The 22,427-nt window shown below is 40.1% G+C and overlaps 1 protein-coding gene across 1 annotated transcript; it reads left to right on the forward strand.

Moving 5' to 3' along the window:
* The first annotated feature begins 213 nt into the window (after positions 1–213).
* Positions 214–15,897, forward strand: TNFRSF11B (TNF receptor superfamily member 11b). Its single transcript, XM_071553041.1, has 5 exons — positions 214–569; positions 9,019–9,388; positions 12,911–13,105; positions 13,433–13,657; positions 14,780–15,897. The coding sequence occupies exons 1-5, from the start codon at positions 540–542 to the stop codon at positions 15,166–15,168; spliced, it is 1,209 nt and encodes a 402-aa protein (XP_071409142.1). The 5' UTR covers positions 214–539; the 3' UTR covers positions 15,169–15,897.
* Positions 15,898–22,427: the final 6,530 nt, after the last annotated feature.

A 22,427-nucleotide genomic window follows, 5' to 3' on the forward strand; every position in this document is an offset into this window, starting at 1 on the left:
CTCAGCAGGGAAGGGAAATGAGTGGGGATCCTCCTCCTCCTCCTCATCTTCCCCTGCCCTGGCCTTTTCTTCCAGCCAGCCCCGCCACTGGGAGCCCCAGCGCAGCCGAGCCGAGCGTCCGCCCTGCCCCCGGGGCGCGGGTCCCTCCTCCGGCCCCGCTGCCCAGGGCAGAGCCGGGCGGCATAGCCAGACAGTCAGACAGAGCCCAACCAAACCCTCCCCTGGCCAGCCCCTGACACTCCCTCCTGCATTTTCCAGTCTGTGGTTACGGCGCTCAAAGGGTTCCATTAAGTCACCGTTTTACAGGTTCCTTAAAAAAAAAAAAAAAAAAGCTGGGGAGGGTGGTGGTGAGGGGGAGTGAGCGAGAGAAAAGTTTGGTCATGGCAGGGAATGTGTGATCAAAGCTGAGCCCAAGCTTCCTGTTACACCGGGACTATATATATATCGTGTCTTTAATGTTGGGAATGTAAGCAGCTGCTGGAGCCTGGCGCTGACTCTGCCCGATTCCCAGCGCACTGAGGTTTCTTCAACCGACCACAATGAACAAGTTCCTGTGCTGCACGCTTGTGGTGAGTCCCTTCGCAGGGGTAGATAGGCTCTAGATGCATTACAGCTTCAGCCATCAGGCTGTACAGACACAAGGCTTTTCTTCTGACGTTTTTGTTTTGGGTTTGGCTTTTTGCGGGATTTGGTCGGTTGTCTTGGGGTTATTTTGCCTTCTCTCAGTTTTCTTGGTAAACCCTTTTCACCACTCCAAACTTTCCTAAAGAGTTTGGAGTGTGATGGACGTGTTCAGCTCCAGGGAGACAACGGGGATTTTCATCCCATTCTCAAGGTAGTGGCATGAATTGAGGGTATTTTTGCCTTTTTTCCTGTCTTCCTTCCTTTCTTTTATAACACTTCATCATATTGGGCTGATAAAAAACACTGTATCTAGGAATTAATTTGGAAACTGTAGACTGGGATGTTTGTTTCTGATATACAGAATCTCCATCCCTGCCTGCCTCTAATCTCTGCTGCAGTGGCACAGTTGGTATCCCAGATCCTGGGCTGGGCTGGCTTTCTTACCTGGAAAAACCACTCTGAACTCCAGGGGAAAAAAAAAAGCACAAGAGTATGTTGCTTGTTTCAGCTTAGAAAATTCAGATTCATGTGCATGAAAGTGTTGAATTAGTAGCTGTGTCAGTAGCTATTACAGAAAAAGTTTTGTTATTAAATCTGATGTAAGCCTCTGCTTTAATAAGATTTTGTTTACTTGCAGATTTTGTTCTGATGCAAATTTAGAGATTTTAGCAGTGTAGTAAACCTTTCAAAATGTTATTTAATCCATTAGTCATATGGAATTGTATATGAGTTCAGATTAATTAAAACCTGCATACAAGCAGATCCCGTGTAACATCTATTTTGAGGCTATTCATCTTTTGCATAAAAACATTCAAATAAAAATATAAAAATAATAATCAGAGCAGACTGTTGCTCATGCTAGCACAGTAACTTGCTCCTGGGTTGTTTTGGTGAGTACAATGACATTAATGTTGTGGCAGAGCATTAGAACTGAGATCCATTTACTCTGAAAGCTTTTTATAAATGCAACGAGATTTCCAGGATCTGATGAGTAATGCATGTTTATTACTCTCTGCACAACTTTCTGAAAGAGCTTTTTGACAAACAAACCCAAGGTAATTAATAGTGCAAGGGAAGCAAAATCTGTTGGGTTTGTGGCTAGCAGATTGAAACATAGGACAACTTTTTCATCTCGTGATGTATGATGTTGTTCCTGCTTTGTCAATATGAAAGCATGGGAAGTTAATCTGGGAATTTCAGCAATAGCTCATTATCAGCTTGGCTTCTTATCTATGACTATCATAAAATAATCACATCAGTGTTTTGATTTTGATTAAATGCATATGCCTGGTTATGTTCTCCCATCAAGCATTTGGTGAAGTTCAGCATAATCCTTTGGTAGATTAGTCAGTGGCAGCAGTACCTATCACAGAGCTTCATCATTCAACTGTATTTTATGATTTTAAAACTATTTATTTAAAGTTATTGTAAAGTTTAGGTAAAATTAGTGAGGTTTAAGTACTAGAACTTGTGCTAGAGCTGTGCTAGAGCTCAGAAAATCATTTTAGTACCTGTTTTATAAGAACCCTTGTAGAAGGCACAACAGCAGTTCGAAGTTGTGTATGTTTGGCTCACACACCTTAAATCTAGTTTGGAGACACCACAGCTAAAAAGACTTTTTTGGCCATGACGCAAGTTCAGCCTTGGTGTCTTTACTAAGTTTTCGGAATGAGGGCCTTCTGTAATGTTGTGTTCATGTTTGTGTTGTTTGTTGGAACACTAAAGCTGCTTGCAAACAGATAAGTCTTATGAAATCAGACTGAATGGAAAGAAATTCTCTAGAGCTGAATCTCATTACTTGTCACGTAACTATCTTGACCCTTAAGCTTGACCTTTCTCTATTTTGGATCTCTGTGCGCAAGTGACATGCTTTTTCTGGCCTGCCTGTTGGGTTTGCTGTGTGTAGGCAGCAGTGGCTTTGCAGCTCACGAGGGTAGGAGTTATCTTTCTGTCTGACTTTCTTTCTGTCTGTCTGCGTGTGTGTTGGTTAAAAATAAAACACTAAGGTTACCAGAAGGTTTTGGAAAATATATCATCAGAAGCTACACCCACTGTTCAGATCTATGGAAAAATTAATTTTGTTCCTTCTGTAAAAACACCTGTTTGCACAAAGCACTGGACATACTGTTTATCTAGATAACTGTTAAGAATTCTGTCAGTGTAAAGGCAGACTGCAGTCACAGTGGGAACATCCCAGGTTTGGGTTAGCTCTAAATCTTGCTGTCTGGTGAATAATGTTCCAAAATATGAGTTATGGAGAAGACACATCTTTTGGAAAGTATCTGATTGGTTTTTCCTGCTTTCTCTCTCTGCAAGCTTCAAGGCAAATGTAACTCATATGAACGAAGACTTTCAATTTAGCACTTCTTTGATAAGATATAAAACTGCTCTTCATCTGAATGTCATTTTCCTACCACTGAAAAAGAAACAATAGATTCTTAAATTGCTTTGTGAATAACAGCTAATGGTGCCTCAAAAAATCTCTGCAAGACTTGACTTTTTGACATACTGCTTTACAGACAGAGAAATGAAGACAGTAGTTCATAGCCTCAGTTTTAATACAGGTCACTGAGGATAGTGACCAGTTACTCTGCCTTATGTAAAAGAGCAACTTCCACTTGATAGAGCATCTTCCAAGCAGAAGTAGGTCCTGTTATGTCCCAAGTGTGAGTGGATTGCATTGAACCAGCTGGCATGGTGGAACAGCTTTATAAGCTGAACTCAAACTGGTGAAAATTACTTCATGTTACCTTCCATTGTGCACCTGGCACTCTCCTGCAGTCTGCTGAAAGGTGCTTTGTCTGGGCAGTGCTCTCAGTGTGCCTGCGGCAACCCACAGGCCAGCAGTGCTGCAGAGCACAGAGAGGTTAAATCTGGTGATTGCAAGGGCCTACAGAGCAGTGGGGTGAGGAAGATGAGAGCTGAGTCTCTCCCAGATGGATGCAAGTAATTTCTCCCAGGATGTAAACTATTTTACAATGGTTGTTTGCAATTGGTGGACATGGATCTGGTCCATCACGGTATTGTCATGTATTGGATTCAGAAATACAAACTATTGATGAGGAGGACCTGGATAACACCATTCAGTGCTGTATTTTGCCAGAGGGATTTCTCTGGGCCTGTGAATGATTTCAGTAAGGCATTCTGCCCAAGGTCTGAGGGCATGTGAAGGCTTTCTGCCTGAGCTTTGTCCACATACTTTGTGTAGAAGGCAAAGTAGGAGAATTGTGAGGTTTTACTTTGAACCCAATGCAAACACTGGGAGCAGTCTGACAGATGTCTTGAATGATTATTTATCACACAAGAAAATATGCTTCAGAACAGTTGAGGAATGTGAAACAGAAACAGATTTATCTTTCTCAGCAAATTAAATATTCTCCTTTGGTCTACAACCCAAAACCACAAAGCCAAGCTATATAATAATATTTTCATATGCTGAAAAGCCCCTTTTTTCTGTCACAAAGCAGTGATTTAAAGAGATGATGCTTGAAGCATTTTTACTTCATGTGCTTTGTCTTCTAATTCATTTTAATTCAACTAGAGAAAGCAAGAGCCTCTTTGCCTTACATTTAAAGATGAAAGAAAAGGGCGTGTACTTTTTTCATGCCCAAGAACTGAAGTGAAATTTTACAATCACATTATTTCTCTTTCAAAAGAATCTTCTAAGGACTCAAATAAATGGACTGCACAGGCCTTTCATGTTACCATTGTGCATGCTGACATAAAGATGACATGGAGAAGTATAGCTTCAGGCCTAATGTGTTGAGTGACACAGTGAAAGAATTGCTCTTCAACCCTGGGTAACCCATCTTGAATTTCTTAGCATTTACTTGCATGACACAGACTTATGCTAGACTTGTATTTACAGTTCATCCCAATTCCCTACATAGAGACAACCATCCTGGGAGGTGCCCAGGATTTTTCCCAGGGAGATGAATGAAGACTGAGTTTTTCAGTCCTTTGCGAACTGAGCCTATGACACTAGAACTCAACTTCACCCAATAGGTTGTTAGATGTAGTTAATGATACTAAGTTTTGTCTTGAGTTTGTTTTGCTGTTAACTGTTTTGTTACTGATAGCATTTCATAATCATAGAACAAAAAACCCAACATTTGGGATTTTTTTTTAAATTGAGCCTTGGGTTTCGCTACCATTGGGAAACCTGTTTGCAATTTAGTGCACTCTGAACAAGATATTGACCATTATTGTCTTCTGTCAGTGTTGGGATATAAAGGATTTACTCAGGGTTTAAAGTTGAAAGAAACTGCCTAGATATTTTCAGTCCATTCACCAGCTCTTCCAGGAAACAAAATGTCATATTTACTTTCAGAAGTTTGTTGAGAGCTATATTTGAGCTACTTGAGTTTTTTGCATCTGCTTCTTGGTGGAGGGCTGTTCCCGTCTTCCTCTGATTAGAGGATCCCCTTCTCGTTTGCCAGTATTATCCTTGAACAGTGAAAGTTCTCTCTCTGTGTTCACTATCTGTACCAAATCTGTAGGGACAGTTGTAACTTGCCAAGCTATTGAATAAATGAAGATCCTCTTCAAGATGAAGCTCTCCATTTCCTTATAAACTTCCTCTGTACTGTTCCTCTCTGAATTAGCCTTTCCTAAACAAGGATGAACAGAATTTTACACAATTTTCTGAATGACAAATCCATTAATTTAACCAAGTGTAGCAATGATATACTCCAGGTTTGGATTCTTAAGGGTTAAAGGGTGAGCATGTTCATTGCTCCTACTTCTGATCCCAGTAAACGGAAACAAGGCTTCTAATCTCTTCCCTCTTTCAAACTAAAACATGCAACCTTTTCCAGCAAAAGCAAAACAGGCCAGTGCCAGCATGATTATGGAAGAATCTTTGAAGTTTTGGGAAGACAAATGTTCATAACTTGTAAATTGTGATCATGTGATTTGCATGTGTTCAAACAGTGCTGCTTCTGACAGCAGAGATTCAGGTGCTTAGGATGTAGGCCACCTTTAAATATGGATGTTTGAATCAGTCAGAGGTTTTGTGTAGCTAAGAATCTGCTACCAAGTTGGTCACAGCAGAGTTCAGGAGAGAAAATGTCAGGAATGACATAAAATGCATTTAATTAGCATTTTAATTGATTTTAGAAACATGCATTTGGAGAGCCTCTCCTGATTAGCCTTATATACTGTATTTTAGTTTGCACGTCACAGCAATGGAGTGCACAAGGTGGATCGATAAAATAAACTGGACTGATGAAAGTAAATCCAGAGATGGATTCCAGAGATGCATCAGATCCACTGTAGCCACTAATACATACTTGCCCATGAGGGCAGTTTAAAGTTAGTTCAAAATATCCCCTCTGAATGACTCATAATGTGGATGTCTGGTGCTCATCACCATCTGTTTTGCTCTGGAAATCTGCTGTAACAGGTGATCCAACTTGCTAATGTAAGCACAATCTCAGTGTGTGTTAGAATAGGAGAAAGGGCCATTTAGTGACCTTACCCTTTAGCTTATTCTGTGAACTGAGGGACAAGTAGAGTCTTTTGGTTCTGTTGGTGCCAAATTGTTGCAGCAGAAATAGTGAAAAGTATTTTTAATTACTTTCCACTGTTATTCCTGAATTTTTGCAGAACATCTGAAAAATAGATTGCCTTTACTTTGGCACTTGATGTAGGTTCAAAGATAACTTCTGTTTTACAGACTTCATATCAATATTCAGAACACTCAAGTATGCTACGTGTTTTCAGCCTGTATTGAAGACAATTTTGCAGATCTTTGCTCTTAAGCGTTATGAAGTAACTTACAGTAGTCTTATGAAGTGTGGTATCGGGGATTGGGGTCTGGAAATGTACTTAGCAACATACTAATGGCTGTATTGGGTCAAAAAGAAAAGAAGCAGGGAAAAAAAGGCCCTAAACCAACCAATATGCTGTCTATGGCTTGATATCCAATGCATAGAGGAGATGGAAGAAAAGCACAGGAAAATGCCACTATTTTTCCAAAACAGTCCTCCAGACTCAAGCAATTTGTGGTTTGGGATTTCTTGATCAAAAGGTGAGGTTTATGTTTAATAGACCTTTATTATTTTTAGCCATTACTATGTCAAGTAACATCTCAAACTTGACTGTTTACAATGTCCTATGGCAGTGAGTTGCACAGCTCACTGTGCTAAATGGGTCATAGTAGTCAAACAGTAGTAATAAGGTTATCTAGCTCTGTGGTGAAAATGATGTATAAAATGCTCTGGTAAAATACTGAGATATTGATAGCACATATATCTTTAGTTTGACTGAAGAATTTTTTAATAATGATTGTTTGCTGAATAAAGTAGTTGGATCCTGCACACATCCGGCTCAGTCACTGATGGATTACTGCGGCTACGTAATGCGTGTTTCTAGGAGAAAAGGGAAGGCAGGTGTGATGTGTTTTTCTTTTAAACACACAAAGGCAAATCAAAGGGAAAAGCTGATCATTCTTTTAGTGATGCCAATTTATTAATCCTGTTATTATGGGGTTTGGTTATGCTCATTTACATTAATATTATTCTGCTTGCCATTATTAGTGCATAGTTATTGGTTCTTCCAAAGGTAAAACTTTGCAGGTATCATACAAATATTCTTCAAGTATTGTTTTGCTCAATTTTTAAAATCATTTCCCCTCAAGTTGTGTTGAATTATTTTCATTTTTTTACTGGCTTGTTTCACATAGCTGTAGGTTCTTCAGAAAGTAAATGCCTCCACTTTTCCCTACAAACCCCCATGCTCTCATACCCTGATTACTGAACTTTAATTAATTTTGATGCTTAATTATTCCCTGCAGCAAAACTACTCACTTGCCTCATACATGATTTCCAGTATAAATAGTTGAGTAAGGGAAATGGAGGAAATCTTGTTGTTCTTGTTCCCACATGTTGCAGAGTAGAGTTGAATAGTCATTAAATGTTTTCCCTACCTGTTCATCACCTGAAAATGTGTCACCAAGGGCAGAGACACAGCCCAGGGAGCAGATTCTACTGCAGTGACAGCTTTGGATTCGTTGTGAGCTATGCACTGTGGCGCAGGAGAACTGGTGTCTCTACACAAGGATGTGCTACCCATATGTCTGGTTGCTGTACTTGATAATTTTCAGTGTCAGATTTTCATCTGCACCAAATATTGTCTTGGGCTTCTACAGACATCTGCATGAAATGTGGGTTGATGTTTGTCTCTGTAGCATCTGTGCCACATGTTGCAGTCTGTTTTGTTCTGTGAAGGGAAGGCGTGTGTCTATGCAAGTTTTTGGACTCTGGGATGCTGTATTATGTATTGCTGAATTAAAAATATAGAACAAAACCTTACTGTTCACATCAAGAATTAATGAGATTACCAGGACTTCCTTAATACTAGAGTCATAGCTATAGATTTACCAAAGGTGGGGGCATTTCTCATCAATGGAAGGCCATTCAATATTTAAAAATGTACTCCATTCTCTTTGTTAAATAGGTCACATGAAACAGATCCAGTCATTTAAGGAAAACAGAGCTGTTCATCAAACTTCAAAGACTAATAGGAAATTTCCCACAATGAAAGGCATCATACACTGAGACTACAGGAAAAAGTGGGATCTCCACCTATAGAAATCACAGATTGGATAAATTACTGGGCTTAGTCAAAGGGTAGCTAAAAGAGGCTGTAGGAAATACCCATACTATCTGCATTTGATTCCTCAACCTGTCCAAGTACAACTGTATATAAAATCTGTATAAAAATTGGATTCATAGACAGGCAACAGGAGAATGTATTTAAGAGTATTTTCTTAAGCAGTAAGAGTTTCAGTTCAGGCACCTAATAACACATGGTGATAACTGTGACTTGTGTTAATGCTCGTGAACGTTTACATTGTTATTTCCAATCTTAATAAGACTATGACTTTAGAAGTGCCATGAAGTGAGAGAAGTGAGGCCTTTAGGCAAAAATCTCTAGGAAATAGAGAGATTGGGGAAAGAAAAAAAAAGAGTTAATTCCACTTATACTTTGGGGACATCTGCATTGAAAGAGAGAAAATACATCTTTGAAATTGAATTGGCAACTCTGTATTGGCTGTGCACTGGCCAGATTATCGGGTGCTGGCACAATAAGGTCATAGCCCAGTGGTATTAAAAGGGTGTAAATGGGAGAAGAATAGGATCTAAATCTCTGGAAGAACAAGGAAATACTTGGGTTTGGAAGATTTGCTAGACAAATCCTAAAATTTTCCTATTCTAAGGTAGACATGGGAGAGTCCAAAAGCTGGCTAATATCTCTACAAATTCTAACATAAGCATTTGTTTGAAGATAGTACCATGACTAGACTCACAAACTCATTAAACTTTAGGTTTCTTCATAATCACAGTGCTCCCCTGAACTAAAGGAAGTGATGTTTTATTTTCCTGTTGTTAGCTCTTGGACATCTCTGTTCAGTGGACCATCCAGGGTGACTCTCCCCCCAAGTACCGTCATTACGACCCAGGGACATCTCGTCCGGTGCTGTGTGACCAGTGTCCCCCCGGGAGCTTCGTGCAGCAGCACTGCACAGCCACCAGCCCGACGCGCTGTGCGCCGTGCCCGGACCAGTACTACTCCGAGGAGTGGAACAGCCACGACGAGTGCCAGTACTGCAGCACCGTCTGCAAAGAGCTGCAGTACGTGAAGCAGGAGTGCACCAGCACGCAGAACCGTGTCTGCGAGTGCGTCCAAGGCAGATACCTGGAGCTCGAGTTTTGTTTGAAGCACACGGAGTGTCCTCCCGGGTTCGGTGTTGCACAACCAGGTATGTACTGCTTGTCAATACGCACAGACTTACTTAGAGCTCTACCTCACGTCGACAACTCGTGGCAGTTACAAGATTAGGAAAGAGGCTTGTCCAGATGAAATTACAGAACAGTAAATTGTAAAGCCAATTGAACCTGTTTTAGTCTGCATCATTTGGACTGCAGCCAATGGAACGTTTCTCAGTGGAATACCCTGCTCCTGCTGTAATATATAATTTAATGGCAGTAACAAATGTAGCAAATTGCACTCTAATGAAATACATGATGGATTGTCTCTTTTAAAGGAACATTATCTGGAATGGAGTATTTGTGTGTGTGATAAATAATAATGTGTTTCATTTTGAAATCCACTGTTTCAAGCAACTGTATATCTTGACAAACACCAGGAGCCCTGTATGTTTGACATCAAGTGTATAATTATAACAATATTAATATAGCTCTGGCATCACTGCAATATGTGTTAATCATTAATCATCAACATCCTAAGTGGAACTCTTAGGGAAACTGTTGCTATTATCACACAAACAACCATTTTTTTATCAATCAGGTTGGCATTATGCTGTATATCTGATGGAGATACAGAGAGATGTGGCACTTTTCAGTGGAGTGTATTCTTCACTTAGGACAACAGAAACTGTTAAACCAAGGATATATTCTTCCTTCAAAACAAAGTACATAATTTATTGTTTGGCAAATGCCATGATCCAGTTTAGCTCCAGTATTTAACACAGCCTGAAAGAATTGTAAACCGTCATTGTACCAGAGCTTGATAACTGTCCAGAGGAAAACACTAAGGAAGGGAATGCAGAAAATCAAAGCACCTCAGACACAAACCTGCAGGCAACCAGTCTCCAGACTACAGAGTGATTTCCCTAGGAATTCTATATAAGGAGTGAGAAACACTAGGGCTGCCCTGTATGCTTTAGGACTGTGCTGAATGACAGGCTGGGAGTCATTTTCTGGGTTATGAGCACCTCACTGGAGAGCAACTTTGATGTAAGGAGAAATGTTGCTGCTGTAGCTGCTTACTAGTCCCTGAGTAACTGGTTGATGAAGCATTACCTTTATGCCCTTGCCACTGCTAAGCATTTCCACTGGTAGCTCCTGCATTTCCATATTGTGAACCTTCATTAACCTAAACTATTATACCCAGGGGCATGAGTTAATGAGGTTCCACTGTACCTTGGCAGCAAGACAAAAGGGGCCAGAAACAAAGTTCTCAGTCTGGGAGATGAGCAAAGTATAAATTGTCTGAGCTACCAAACTGTGGCAAATCTGAATCTTTCAGTTCAAAACAAAGCAAACTTCAAAAGACAATAAAATGTTGAATTGTGTAATTTATTGGAAAGTTGATTTCCAAAAGACCATCAAAATGAACAAGCTAAACCCAGACAGACCTCAAAAAAGGAATGAAAACATTGTAAAAATAATTGCATCTCCCTGTGTCAATAGTCAGTTTTTGAGGTGAAGCAAAAATTAAGAATTTAATAAGCATGTACCATACTGTGTTACTGCTTTCTGCCATACGATAGCCTTGAACTTTGTAATGATGTAAATTCAGATGAAATGAAACCTAACTCTAGAAAAATATGCTTCCATTCCCACACAAAGAGATGGTGTGATCCGGTGCTTCATTTAAAGCTTAAGGCGTTAGAAATCTTGTTTCTCCACTGCCGGCTGTTCATGATTACCCTTGGGGATCACTTTACTTTGGTAGTCCCCTTTCATGAGTGCAGATTAAGGTTTTGTTCCTTTCAGCCACAGCCGGCACTGTACGTGGCAGGGTTTATGGCAGCAAAGTACTGGAGCAGCAGCGCTGCTATGAGGCAGCACTGCCTCCCCGGTGAGGGCTGACGTTTCCCTGGGAAGAATGGGGGATTCCAGGCGAGTTGGAGGGAGCGGCGGAAGGGCGGATAGACAGCGGCGGTTTGTGCCCTGAACAAGAGAGGCCAGATAAACAGTGAAGAAGAAGCAGGCAAAGCTGGAGGGTGACTTTATGCTTAACCCTGAGAACTCTGGTGGATTACCCGGTGTATTCCTCTCGTGCCACAAAGGTTATGCAGGAAGCTGTGAGCAGAACATGCGCCGTTTGCAGGAACACTCCATTTTCCCCTTTCCTTGCTGGCAGAAAACAGCAGCAGTCTACCTGTAGCAGGGAAAGTTGCTAAAATTCAGATGTCTCGAGCCAGCTGATTGCTGCCTGCGCAGGTGCAGGTGTTGGCTGGAGTTTCGCCCTGCGCAGAGCCGCAGGCAGCGCACACTGTGCAAGGGAGCGCAGGGGCAGCCGCTGTGGCTGCGGGCTGGGCTGGCTGCAGAAGGGAGAGGATTGGGGGCGGCAGGTGGCAACATACAGAGTCTCTGGCAACTATAAACTCCTTTGTTTTCACTTGTCTTGTGAAGTGCTAGAATGCAAGCAGCATTCTTTATTTCACAGCTGGTGGAAACCTTGACATTCATATTCTTTTTCTCTAAGGACTTCCCCACCCAAATAAATAAAGATTACTTAAAAGCTATTATTACAATAAGCATCCATATGTAAATACTTTAAAAATACACTAGATGGAGGTATTTTCTTATTCAAATATAGTTTATAATTATTTCAAATAACTTTTAAGCATATGCATGTTGCTGTTCAATATTAGATACTAGACTTCAGGCACTTGTTAAAAGTTGGCTGAATAAGGATGAATTAAGAGTGACTATACAATTATTGGTGCTGTTACTTTCCTGCCACTGATGGCTAGACTGCATTGTTTCAGATTCCATGCATTAATTTTCCTCCTCTGTCCATGGGCTAGAACCATATATTGTTGTTCTGGTTTTGTATCATATATTTATTTCTGAAGTAAAACTATGTCTTATAAATCACCAAGCAAAACACATATGTCTATTAAATATTTTTCTTATACTGGACAGTAAAACTTCCTTGCTTTTAATAATGTTTTTTTCAAGCCCAGAAAAAAAATTCAGAAATGTTTTTTTTAGTTGACATTTAGTTGGATTGTGTTTTTAGCTAGATCTGAAGGAACATATTCAAGTAAGGTTCTAGGCAGTTATTGCAGAGTAAAACTCAGAACAGATTTTTGTGCCACTTAATTACTTTACAGAGTATTTGTACAGTTCAAGGATGAAGATCAGACATTATGTAATGTCTGACTAGAATCAAGTAATTGAGGTTTTAAAGATATTACTTTACTATTGATTTTACTATTAGATATTACTAAATTATTGATTTAATCAGTAATTACTGATTTTAAACTTATTAACAACTATGCTTAAGAGTATATTTACTGTATTACACCAGCAGGAACATCATTCTCTTAAAGAATCTTGTCTCGTTTTTGGGGTTTTTTTTGTTTGTTTGTTTTTAGAGTGGTTCCTTAATAGATCAGAAATATGAAAAGCAGAAGCAAGCATTTTAGAGAGAAATATTTTCCTTTATTTTTGTGTTCTTGTTTTGGTTTCTTTTCCTACAGTTGAGGTTATATATAATTGGATGCATTGTTTTCCTGTTTCCACAGGTACTCCTGAGAGTGACACTGTATGTGAGAGATGTCCAGAAGGATTTTTCTCAAATGAAACATCATCCAAAGCAGCCTGTCTTAAGCACACAAACTGTAGTGCCCTGGGTTTGAAAATAGCTTTGAAGGGAAATGAGGTTCGTGACAACATTTGTCAGGAAAACACAGACACTACACCCCAAAAATGTGGAACAGGTGTGTATCATAATAAGGAAGAGTGCTCTGAAAACATACCTTTAATTATCACTAAAATTAATTTATCAGCATTTATGATAAATATATCTAACTTCTTAGCCATTTGCCTGCTATGGTGATGGCCATAGTAGAGTTTTAATTATTGTAGCTTAGACCAGATAGGATTCAAGCACAGAGAGCAATCTCTTTATAGAGACCACTTCTCAGCTTGTTTTTTAAACACTTTTTCTTATCATTCTTGCTGCTTGCATTTTTTTTTTTTTACAGAGACAGGCAGGGAAACACATTGGAACTATTGACATGTTCTTCCTTTCTTTCCCATTTCAGATGTAACCCTGTGTGAGGAGGCCATGTTCAGGTTTGCTGTTCCTGCTCATCTCACACCAAACTGTCTGAACATACTAGCAGAGAGTTTGCCTGGGACAAAGGTTAGCACAGAAAATATTGAAAGGATTAAACAAAGACACAGCCCTCAAGAGCAGACCTTCCAGCTGTTGAAGTTATGGAAGCAGCAAAACAAAGAACAGGATATGGTCAAAAAGATTATTCAAGGTATCTCACTGTGATAACATGTGTGTTAAAAGCAGCCTTTTAAATGGCATTTAAAAATTGCTTGGGATGAAATACCTCCTGGTGATGTGTTGTGCTCAGAGGAGGGCCTGCAGGGCTTGGCTGAGATTTATTGATGGAGTAAGCACTGTAAAGTTGAGGGGAAACAGGAAGAGGATTCAGCTTCTCCTGATCAGTCGAGGACTGAATTCTTCCCAGACCTGTAGCCCCACAGGGAGGTGTGTTGTGCCATGGCAAAGATCCCTTTTTGAGACTGCATATGAATAATTTTGAAGCACGTTTCCCACTGTTATATGTGCACAGTGGCTGTTGAGGTTAGAGAGGGCTGGATGCCTGCAACTTAGAATGCAACTAGTTTCCTATGAAGTGGAGGTCGATATTTTGGACTAGGACATCTATTCACAGCGTGGGGGCACATAGGAATGAGGAATACACAGACAGGCTTTCCCTTCTTTTCCCCTTCTAGTACCTATTTGTCATGCTGATTCCCTGCTTTGTTTGTGCTGAATCTACCAAGACAGGTTTCAAAGGTAAAATCGTGCTGCAATGTTAAGACCAAGGTTTTTACAAGTCAGGCAAACTCTTTTCATGTAAGCAACCATCAACAGACACCACATTCAAATGAAATTTTGTCCACATGGAATAGATTTGAAATGCTGCAGAAATGGGGGGTTTGCCCCTCTGCTATTTAGTATGTATGCTTATGTCAGACTGTGAAGTGTCTAGAGTACTTCAAAGCCAAAATTACTATTTTAGCAAGGTTGCCCAAACGTTTCTGAAGAGAATGAGCTAAATTTTCATTCACTAGAACTAAATATTAAGAATTCTATGACATACACACAACATTTTACAGAACAGATGACACAACTGTATAGCTGTGAAGTTTGTTTGTAATTTGGGGTTGTTTGTATTTGCAAAGTGAATTAAATTCTTGAATGTTTTTCATAACTGGAGCCTGAAAAAGCAAAGCTAAGAGAATTATGTGAAATAAAGAAAAAAAATTGGAAAGGAATATTAATCTTGAAATTTTGGAAGGTTTTTTTGCAGGCCATGGTAAAGTTGCAGCGCATTGTACTTACCTCTTTTTTCTTCTTGTTTCTATAGATATTGATCTTTGTGAAAATAGTGTCTTAAAGCATGTTGGCCACCTGAATCTCACCTTTGAACATCTCAACATGCTGATGGCAAGTTTACCAGGCAAGAAAGTAGGAAAAGAAGATGTTGAACGCACAATGAAATTATGTCAACGCACAGAACAAGTCCTGAAGCTTCTCAATCTGTGGAGAATAAAGAATGGTGACCAAGACACCATCAAAGGTTTAATGTATGGACTGAAGCACTTGAAAATGTACCACTTTCCAAAACGAACCATCCAAAGTCTGAAGAAGATGATTAAGTTTCTTCACAGATTTACAATGTATAGATTATACCAGAAACTCTTTTTAGAAATGGTAGGGAACCAACTTAAATCTGTGAAAGTAAGATGTGTCTAACTCAAGATATTTTTCATTCATCACTCGCTATTTTTCTCTAATTACTGCCAGCAGTAATTGAACTGGAACATTGTTTTGCCACATTATGTTTTACTATTTATAGAAATGCCTGACTGGAATAGTTCTAAGTTGCAGTGGTTTTGGAGGTTTTTTTCTTTAATAAAAATCACTTTTGTAGAAGCTATTAACCTGTTGATAACACTAAGAGCCTGATTCTGTATTTTCCCACGTTCAGAGTTAAAAAGTCCCACTATAGTCACTAGATGAGAAAGAAATGCTGAACCAGGCTCTACTCCAGTATTTGCTATTTATGTTCTTTGAGGAATAAAAATTTTTGTTGTACATATTTATTAAGTTAAATGGAAATTGTATGAGACTGAATTTTAGGAAGAGAAATAAAAAGCAAACTGTATATTTTCTAGTTAAACAAAAATGTTTTCATATATTTTTCTGGTAAAATTTTGTAGCATGCCCTAAGAGTTATTAATTTTCTTACATTTTGTATTTAAAAGAAGTATTATTGCTTAGTTTTATTTGTATAAGTTGTGGTATCTTTTGGTAAGGATGTTTTAATTTATCCGATGATTTTTAACTCAAATACAGTGAAAATATAGTGCAAGTGACCTGAATATTTAAATATTCTGTGAGGAAGTGAATGTATCATATTTAAGAAGTTGGATTTTTATATATAATTTCATAGTCTTATTTTATAAAACAATTAAATTTTTCAGTTTACTTTTGACTGGTGTCTTACTCTTGACTCTGAAGTAGGAACTAGTAACAAAAATAGACTATGTGGATTTTGCACCTTATCTTGGGCTTGCCTCTCTGCTACTCCCTGTCTGGTCTAGTAGTTAATATGTGAACCAAGTAAATATTGACCAGCACTGGATTTTCATGGTCACTGCAAAGGTGTAAATGAAGGTGAAAAGTATAAAAGGTTCCAATTCAGAAGACCCAGGTGGCTGGGATACGACCGATTCCAGCTCCACAGACACATTTGGCCCAGCAACACTCTTGACCTGGTGTCGTTCTTGGAGAGCTCACAACCTTTGCCCTAACCACAGCTTGTAATTTCATGGAGGAAAGATGATGCATGGCCCTGACAGGCTTGGGAAGCCTCACATATTGCCACTATGTTTAAAGGAAGGGAGCACAGAGAGGTCACATAAGATAAATAGTCATTTACCATTTCCCTTGGCTATAGACTGAGGTACCTACAAAGCTTTGGGCCCCCTAAAAATGGAACAGAGATTGTATGAGTGTTGTTATCAAAAGCTCACATTATTTTAGGGACCAGTGGTCATTCACAGTGCAAGCCAAAGACTTCAGTGGCTGCAGAGAGAGACTATACTCTTGTTCTTTTTTTCTCTAAACCATGTGAACAAGCTTGAATATTCAACATACTGTTTTTCCGTTATGTAAAGAAAGGAAGAACCATCAGCATTTAGCCTTGTATGACAAACATTCTTCTATTACAGATGAGGAGATCTTAACCAAAGAATGAGAAAGAGATTCCTGGTTGATGTGATAGGAGCTCATCAGAAGTGCTCTCCTTACAGAGTACAAATGGGGCATATTGCTTTAAAATACTTGGGTTTCACTTTTCACTGAATTCTCACATCATTTTTTGTATCAAAAAGAATAAGGTCCTTTTTAAATTTCACCTGCTAGTAGCATCTCCAGTGTAATTAAGTTTATATCAACAGTCTCAAATTTTCAAAATAGATAAAGGTGTTTCCATGACTCTGCCAGGTATGGAGATTTGGGGTGTTCTAGATGTTAAAATGAGAATAATGATCTTATTGGCAGCAAAACATTGAGAATTCCACACACCTCATAAACAATATCATGTTAATCCTATCTATGTAGACAACAATATTACAGTTGATAGTGTAGTTACAGTATGAAGTAGTAAAAACATCACAGAGCTATTGGCTAGAGAAAAGCACAGTTGCTTCTTAGTACATGGTACTGTTTTTAATTTGTACATTTACATTTCCATATTGCAAGTAGTTATATGTAACTCTCATTGTAAATAATACAATAGTTGTGGCCCTTCAGGAATGGCAATAGTGAAGAAGATGTTTGAAGCCAGAGACTATAGTTGATGCTTTAACTGCCATGTGAACACGCTATACTTCATTGCAGTAGAGTATGGCCTGGAATGGGTTTCCTGGGAAACTAACAATGACTATTACCTGTGCCTTTTAAAATAGGATCCCTCTCCCCCTCCCCCCCCCCCCCCCCCAACATAAAGTTACACCTGTTTAATGAATTATACCTGTTAAAGTTGTTTCAGTTAATCAGCTGCCCAAGCTCAGGTAGACATTTCTCAGCCAGCTTCTGCCTCATTTATCAATTCAGCTTCACTCAGCTGGAATGACTCAAACATCTCACATCCTGAACAGGCGGCACTTAAACTGTATTCCCTTCACCAAAGAGCTTCCAGCCCAAAATAGCCAAGACAAACAAAAGTGAGACCCAGGATAATGAGGGAGAGGGTGAAACAAACAGAAAGTGGGAGGACTGCTTGGAAAAAATGTGAGTTTGGGGGTGGTAGCTTGTTTTTCAGGGAAGACTGCAGGAGGAAGAAGGAGGTGTGCAGTGGGCAGCAGGTGGGAGAGGAGTCTCTGTGTTCACAGCATAGGGGTAGTGCTGCTGTGGGGAGGCATAGGTGAGGGGAAGAAAGGAAGTGTGAGAGCTGGAGACAATCAACCAGAGCTGGGCCTTGGGTGACTTTCAGGGGGATCCTGTGCTTGCGGTGCTCTGATCTGCCAGACTACCATTGCCTGCCCTCCTCCCAGCCTGGCTGATGACCACAAAGTTTTGCCAGCTCCTGGCAAGAGATGAGGCCATCCCTTGCCTTGAGCTGGAAGGAGGAGAGGAACAGGGAAGCAAGAGGAGTGTGCTGCCCCTGCTGCCCCAGCCTGCCCCAAACCCTGACAGGGTTTGTCCTGCTCTGTCAGCTTCTCCTTCACTGAGGGAAAGGAAAAGCAGTTTCAGAAATAATTGAGGGAGACAGAGAGATAGGCTTGAAGTCAGATTCTTCAGCTGTTGTCTGTCCAACTGTGTTCTCAAAGACTGGAAATAGCTATCAAAAAATACCATGAGTTTAAAGCAAAACCTTATGATTCCAAAATCTTCTACAACTCTGCTTTTTAGGCTTTTTTTTTTAAATGAACTTGTCCTCCATCCAGGCAGTCTCTTGTGTCCCAGATAATGCACTGTGTTTTGGAGTATGGGGGAAATTAAATAAATTAGATAGTAAGCTCTGTAATAATCCTTTTTAATGCTGTGAACACAATAGACTCCTGGTCCCTGACTGTGACCTACGGATGCTCTCAAAGTAAAATCAATAGCATAGTCTGCTATAGGCTGAGCGTTTTAAAAACCAAGCCAAGTATTAGATAGTTTTGAAAAAGTTTAGAGAGCTGAATAATGAAGTTTCAAAGTGTTTGTTCAGAATGTACACAAAACTGTAACCAAACACCACAGGTCCACTTGCACACAGTTGTGCTCACGTGCCATACACCATGAACACAACTTGTTCTGGGGCTTCAGCAGGCTGTGCTGGTGATTTCAATTCAACCAAACCCTTCATCACCCTCAGACACCCATCCTGCCCATCCTGGTACGGGTCAGCTTTACCATGTCCAAGGCAGAGGTGTCTGATTTGCTTGTGAATCACATTCAAAGCACCCAAGTTTTCAGCCGTAAAGTAATTCAAAATTGTGGCTTAGAAATAAGCAAATATTTATAGAAAAAAATACCAGTAATTTCTGCAGAATATAGAAACTATTCAATTTTGGACAAATGTCAAATATAGAAAATGACCACCATCCAAAATATTTCTCTTTTGAAATGATGTGGAGAAGCAAAATAGGACAAAAATAGACAAAAAAGAAAAGTGTTACATTTTTCTTCCTTTGCCTTAGTTAAATGGAAGAACCAATATTGGCAATAAGCTCAGTAGTAAAGAGAGATAAAACATGTACAAAACTAAGGTTGTGGATATCCCCAGCAGAGCTGAAGGACAAATCTATGGGAAAGGCTATAAGAATGGACTCAGAATTGCAATGAATTGAATAATTCTATTTTTATATCAGACTTTTGAACTAAACAAAACTTTAGACCAAGTAAAGCAGGTGAACACAATGTGAACGTAGTTTATTCCGCTCATCAGCATCCTCATCCCTTGTATTTATGGCAAGTTTGCGTAGGATTCCTGTTTTCTTTTCACATTTAAAAAAAGTTCTTTCATACTACCAGGCTATTTTTTTGAAATCATCCTGACCTTGAGTACCTAGGAGGTTATTTAAAAGGAACCACATGATGAAAGATTGTGGCTTTGGCAATATTTCTTAGATGAAGAGGACAGGGTGTGGTTCAATAATGGTGAAGACAGAACTTTCTGGAGAATATTTTTCTCCTTTATTTCTTTGTCTAAGAAGGAAAGTCTTCATCCTCTTTTAAATAAATAAATAAACTTTCTGGCAAGTAGGACATACATCATTCTGGGTGTGCAGATCTTTGTCAGCACACAAAACAAGACTTCTGCCTATTGACAGTGCCAGGGGTTTGGATTTTGTGTTCTGCTTCAGCTTTGTCTATGGCACTTCAGATGAGTGAAATGGTACATGCTAAAGGATAAGTAACCCCACATAATGCATTGAAAACTCAGTGTCAGTAAGAAATGTATCACGTCTTTGAATTCTTTGAAGGAGAAAGACTGACACATTAAAGAAGAAAGTTTGTAAACACCAGCAGGCTTGCAGGAGCCTCTCTCTCCTGGCTGGAGTTAGGGAAAATTAACATAGGCCGCATTTATGGGAAGGATATCCACACTTAGGAGATGTGTCAAGGCTTAAAGTGTGTTTTTTGGGCTGCAACATAACAGAGAGTAGACGGCAGACCAGTGAAGCTGTTGGGAAACTGGGCTATTCCTGTCTCCAGGAGCTGGAGAGAAGCAGCTTGGTTTGATGCTGCGTGGGTTGGGAGCCAGCTCACAGATACAAGGAATGGGTAGTTGCTGCTGCTGAGATGTGAAATGTCCAAGAAAACTGGATGCTGAAACCTCAAGAATACAGAGGAATGATGCAGGAAAATTTTTCACTTGATGCCTGAAACCAAGACTTTGTATCTTGAAACAATCACAAAACCCAAGTACTCAAAAAAAGAAGAGATTTCTTTGGTAGTTATGGATGAAGACCCCATAGCAGTATTTGGGTGATTTTGTGTTGACAGGATGCTCACAGGCAAGTGATGGTAACACCAGAGCAGTTCAAATTCCAGCTGCAGAAGTGGTGACCCATAGATGTTCCCAGGCTTTCTCTGTGCCCTTCATGGACTTGAACACTTCAAACTCGGCACAAGGATGTTCAGTCACATCAAGGAAGTTGCTGCAAAGGTCTGTGTGCTGAAACTGGGTCCCTCATTCCCCACCATATCACTGGCTGTGTGAAACACAGACTGACATCTTGGCTCTCCCTTGTGGTGCAGTCCAATCAAGTGATTCCTTTGGGTGTAGACAGTTACACTTTGCTGCTGCACCTGGAGCTGCTGGTTCTTGCCTCTCCTTGTCCAACAGCCTACACGGGCAGAAAGGAGGCAGCAGGGGTGAACTGCTTCTGTCCCAGCCTCAGTGGCTCCTATCAACCACTTCTGGGAAGGGACCCTGACAGCCTGGGAGGCAGGGCAGGACACACCAGCCTCCAGCCTGGAATGGGGCCATGCCAGTGGCCGAGTGTGTATTTAACGGTCATAGAAAAATGGGCAGGTAGGAGTTGCATTTGCATTAAACAGGCATAGGAAAAAGTGCCTGCTCAGAGAGAAAGCAATGACCAGGATCCACAATGGAGGCAGTATCAAAACCTCCCTGTACAGCACTGTGAATTCAAACTCCGAGTTAGTTACTATTAACTTAGTGTTCTCTTTGGTTAAAGTAATTGTAGAGTGTTTCTACATGCACAGAGATGATTTTCAAAAATAACAGTGTTGGGTGAGACACACAGGTCTGACTGTTCATGTCCCATTGTCCTCACTCCCTTAAAACCATGCTCATCCCACAGTAGCCCTTTTACAGCTGTTTCGGCTTTAATGCTATTCACAGTCTATTGATGCAGTTCCTTCCTCTGCTCTGGCAGAATAAATGGCTCTGTTCTTACACTGCATTTTACCCCTCTCCCATCCAACTATGCCATCATCCTCTTGTCGCCGTGCAGAAAACCTGCAAGGCACACACTGAGGCTGCAAGGAGCAGCATTAACCACAGAGCCACCCCACCTGAAATAAATGACCCTACAAAAATGATTTTATCACTGCAAAGGCCCCTTCATGTGTGACCAGGATGGCAGAGCACCATGTTATTTCTCTGTGCTATGCTGTATCTACAAGCTGCTTTGCAAGTGCAGAAATTGCACCTATTCCCACACAAATCTCTCTGCTCTGTAAGAGGGTGGTTATTGCAACATCCCGCAGTGTAATCCTGAAGGGTATAGGACAAATTCAAACACCCACAGAATACAGAATAAAAGGACTCTGAGAAACAAAACACCTGGGTTATAAGAAGGGTAATGACTAGGAAAACCCTTAAGCTGGGAAAATACAGTCCTGTGAAGAATCATCATTGCTCCCAAGGTGGAGGTATTATAAGACACATGCTCCAGTTTTGCTGGAGCAACAATAAATCTGACACACACAAAAAAACCCCATCAGTCTTGTTGCCTGGTTAGCCTCGCATAAGGCTAAAATACCTACAAGCCCCTTCAGCACAGGAAATGTTTCATCAGCAGTTTCCTGACCCAGAGTTACCATTCCCACAGGAAGTTTAACTTGTAGAAATAAAAGTATACTTCCAGAGGTGAATGATTAAAGAAATAATTACAATAAGTAAATTCAAATAATTATAATAATACAAATAATAAAATCTACAGTTCTTTAATAGCACTTCTGTTCCTTTTCTGTAGGAGAACTCTGGGTTTCAAATTCAGCCCTAGAGATATTTACTCTCCAGAGAAAGTTAATGTTCAATTCTGCGGTGCCTGGAGGGAACCTCTTGCCAGTATTGGAGGGAGGCTTGTAGTAATTTCTCCACCTCCTGGGCAGTTTACTGCCTTCTTAGTAAGGTATTCTTTGGAAAGATCATGGGTCCTTGGCCCTCATCTACATAACGCTCAACTGTGGGGTTTTTTATGTCCCAAATGTAAGGTGTTTTCCAAAAAAATTCCCATTGAGACACAACAAGCTGGCAGTGTTTC

Source organism: Pithys albifrons, chromosome 4 (genome assembly GCF_047495875.1).
Source record: "Pithys albifrons albifrons isolate INPA30051 chromosome 4, PitAlb_v1, whole genome shotgun sequence".
In the NCBI taxonomy this organism is placed as follows: Eukaryota; Metazoa; Chordata; class Aves; order Passeriformes; family Thamnophilidae; genus Pithys; species Pithys albifrons.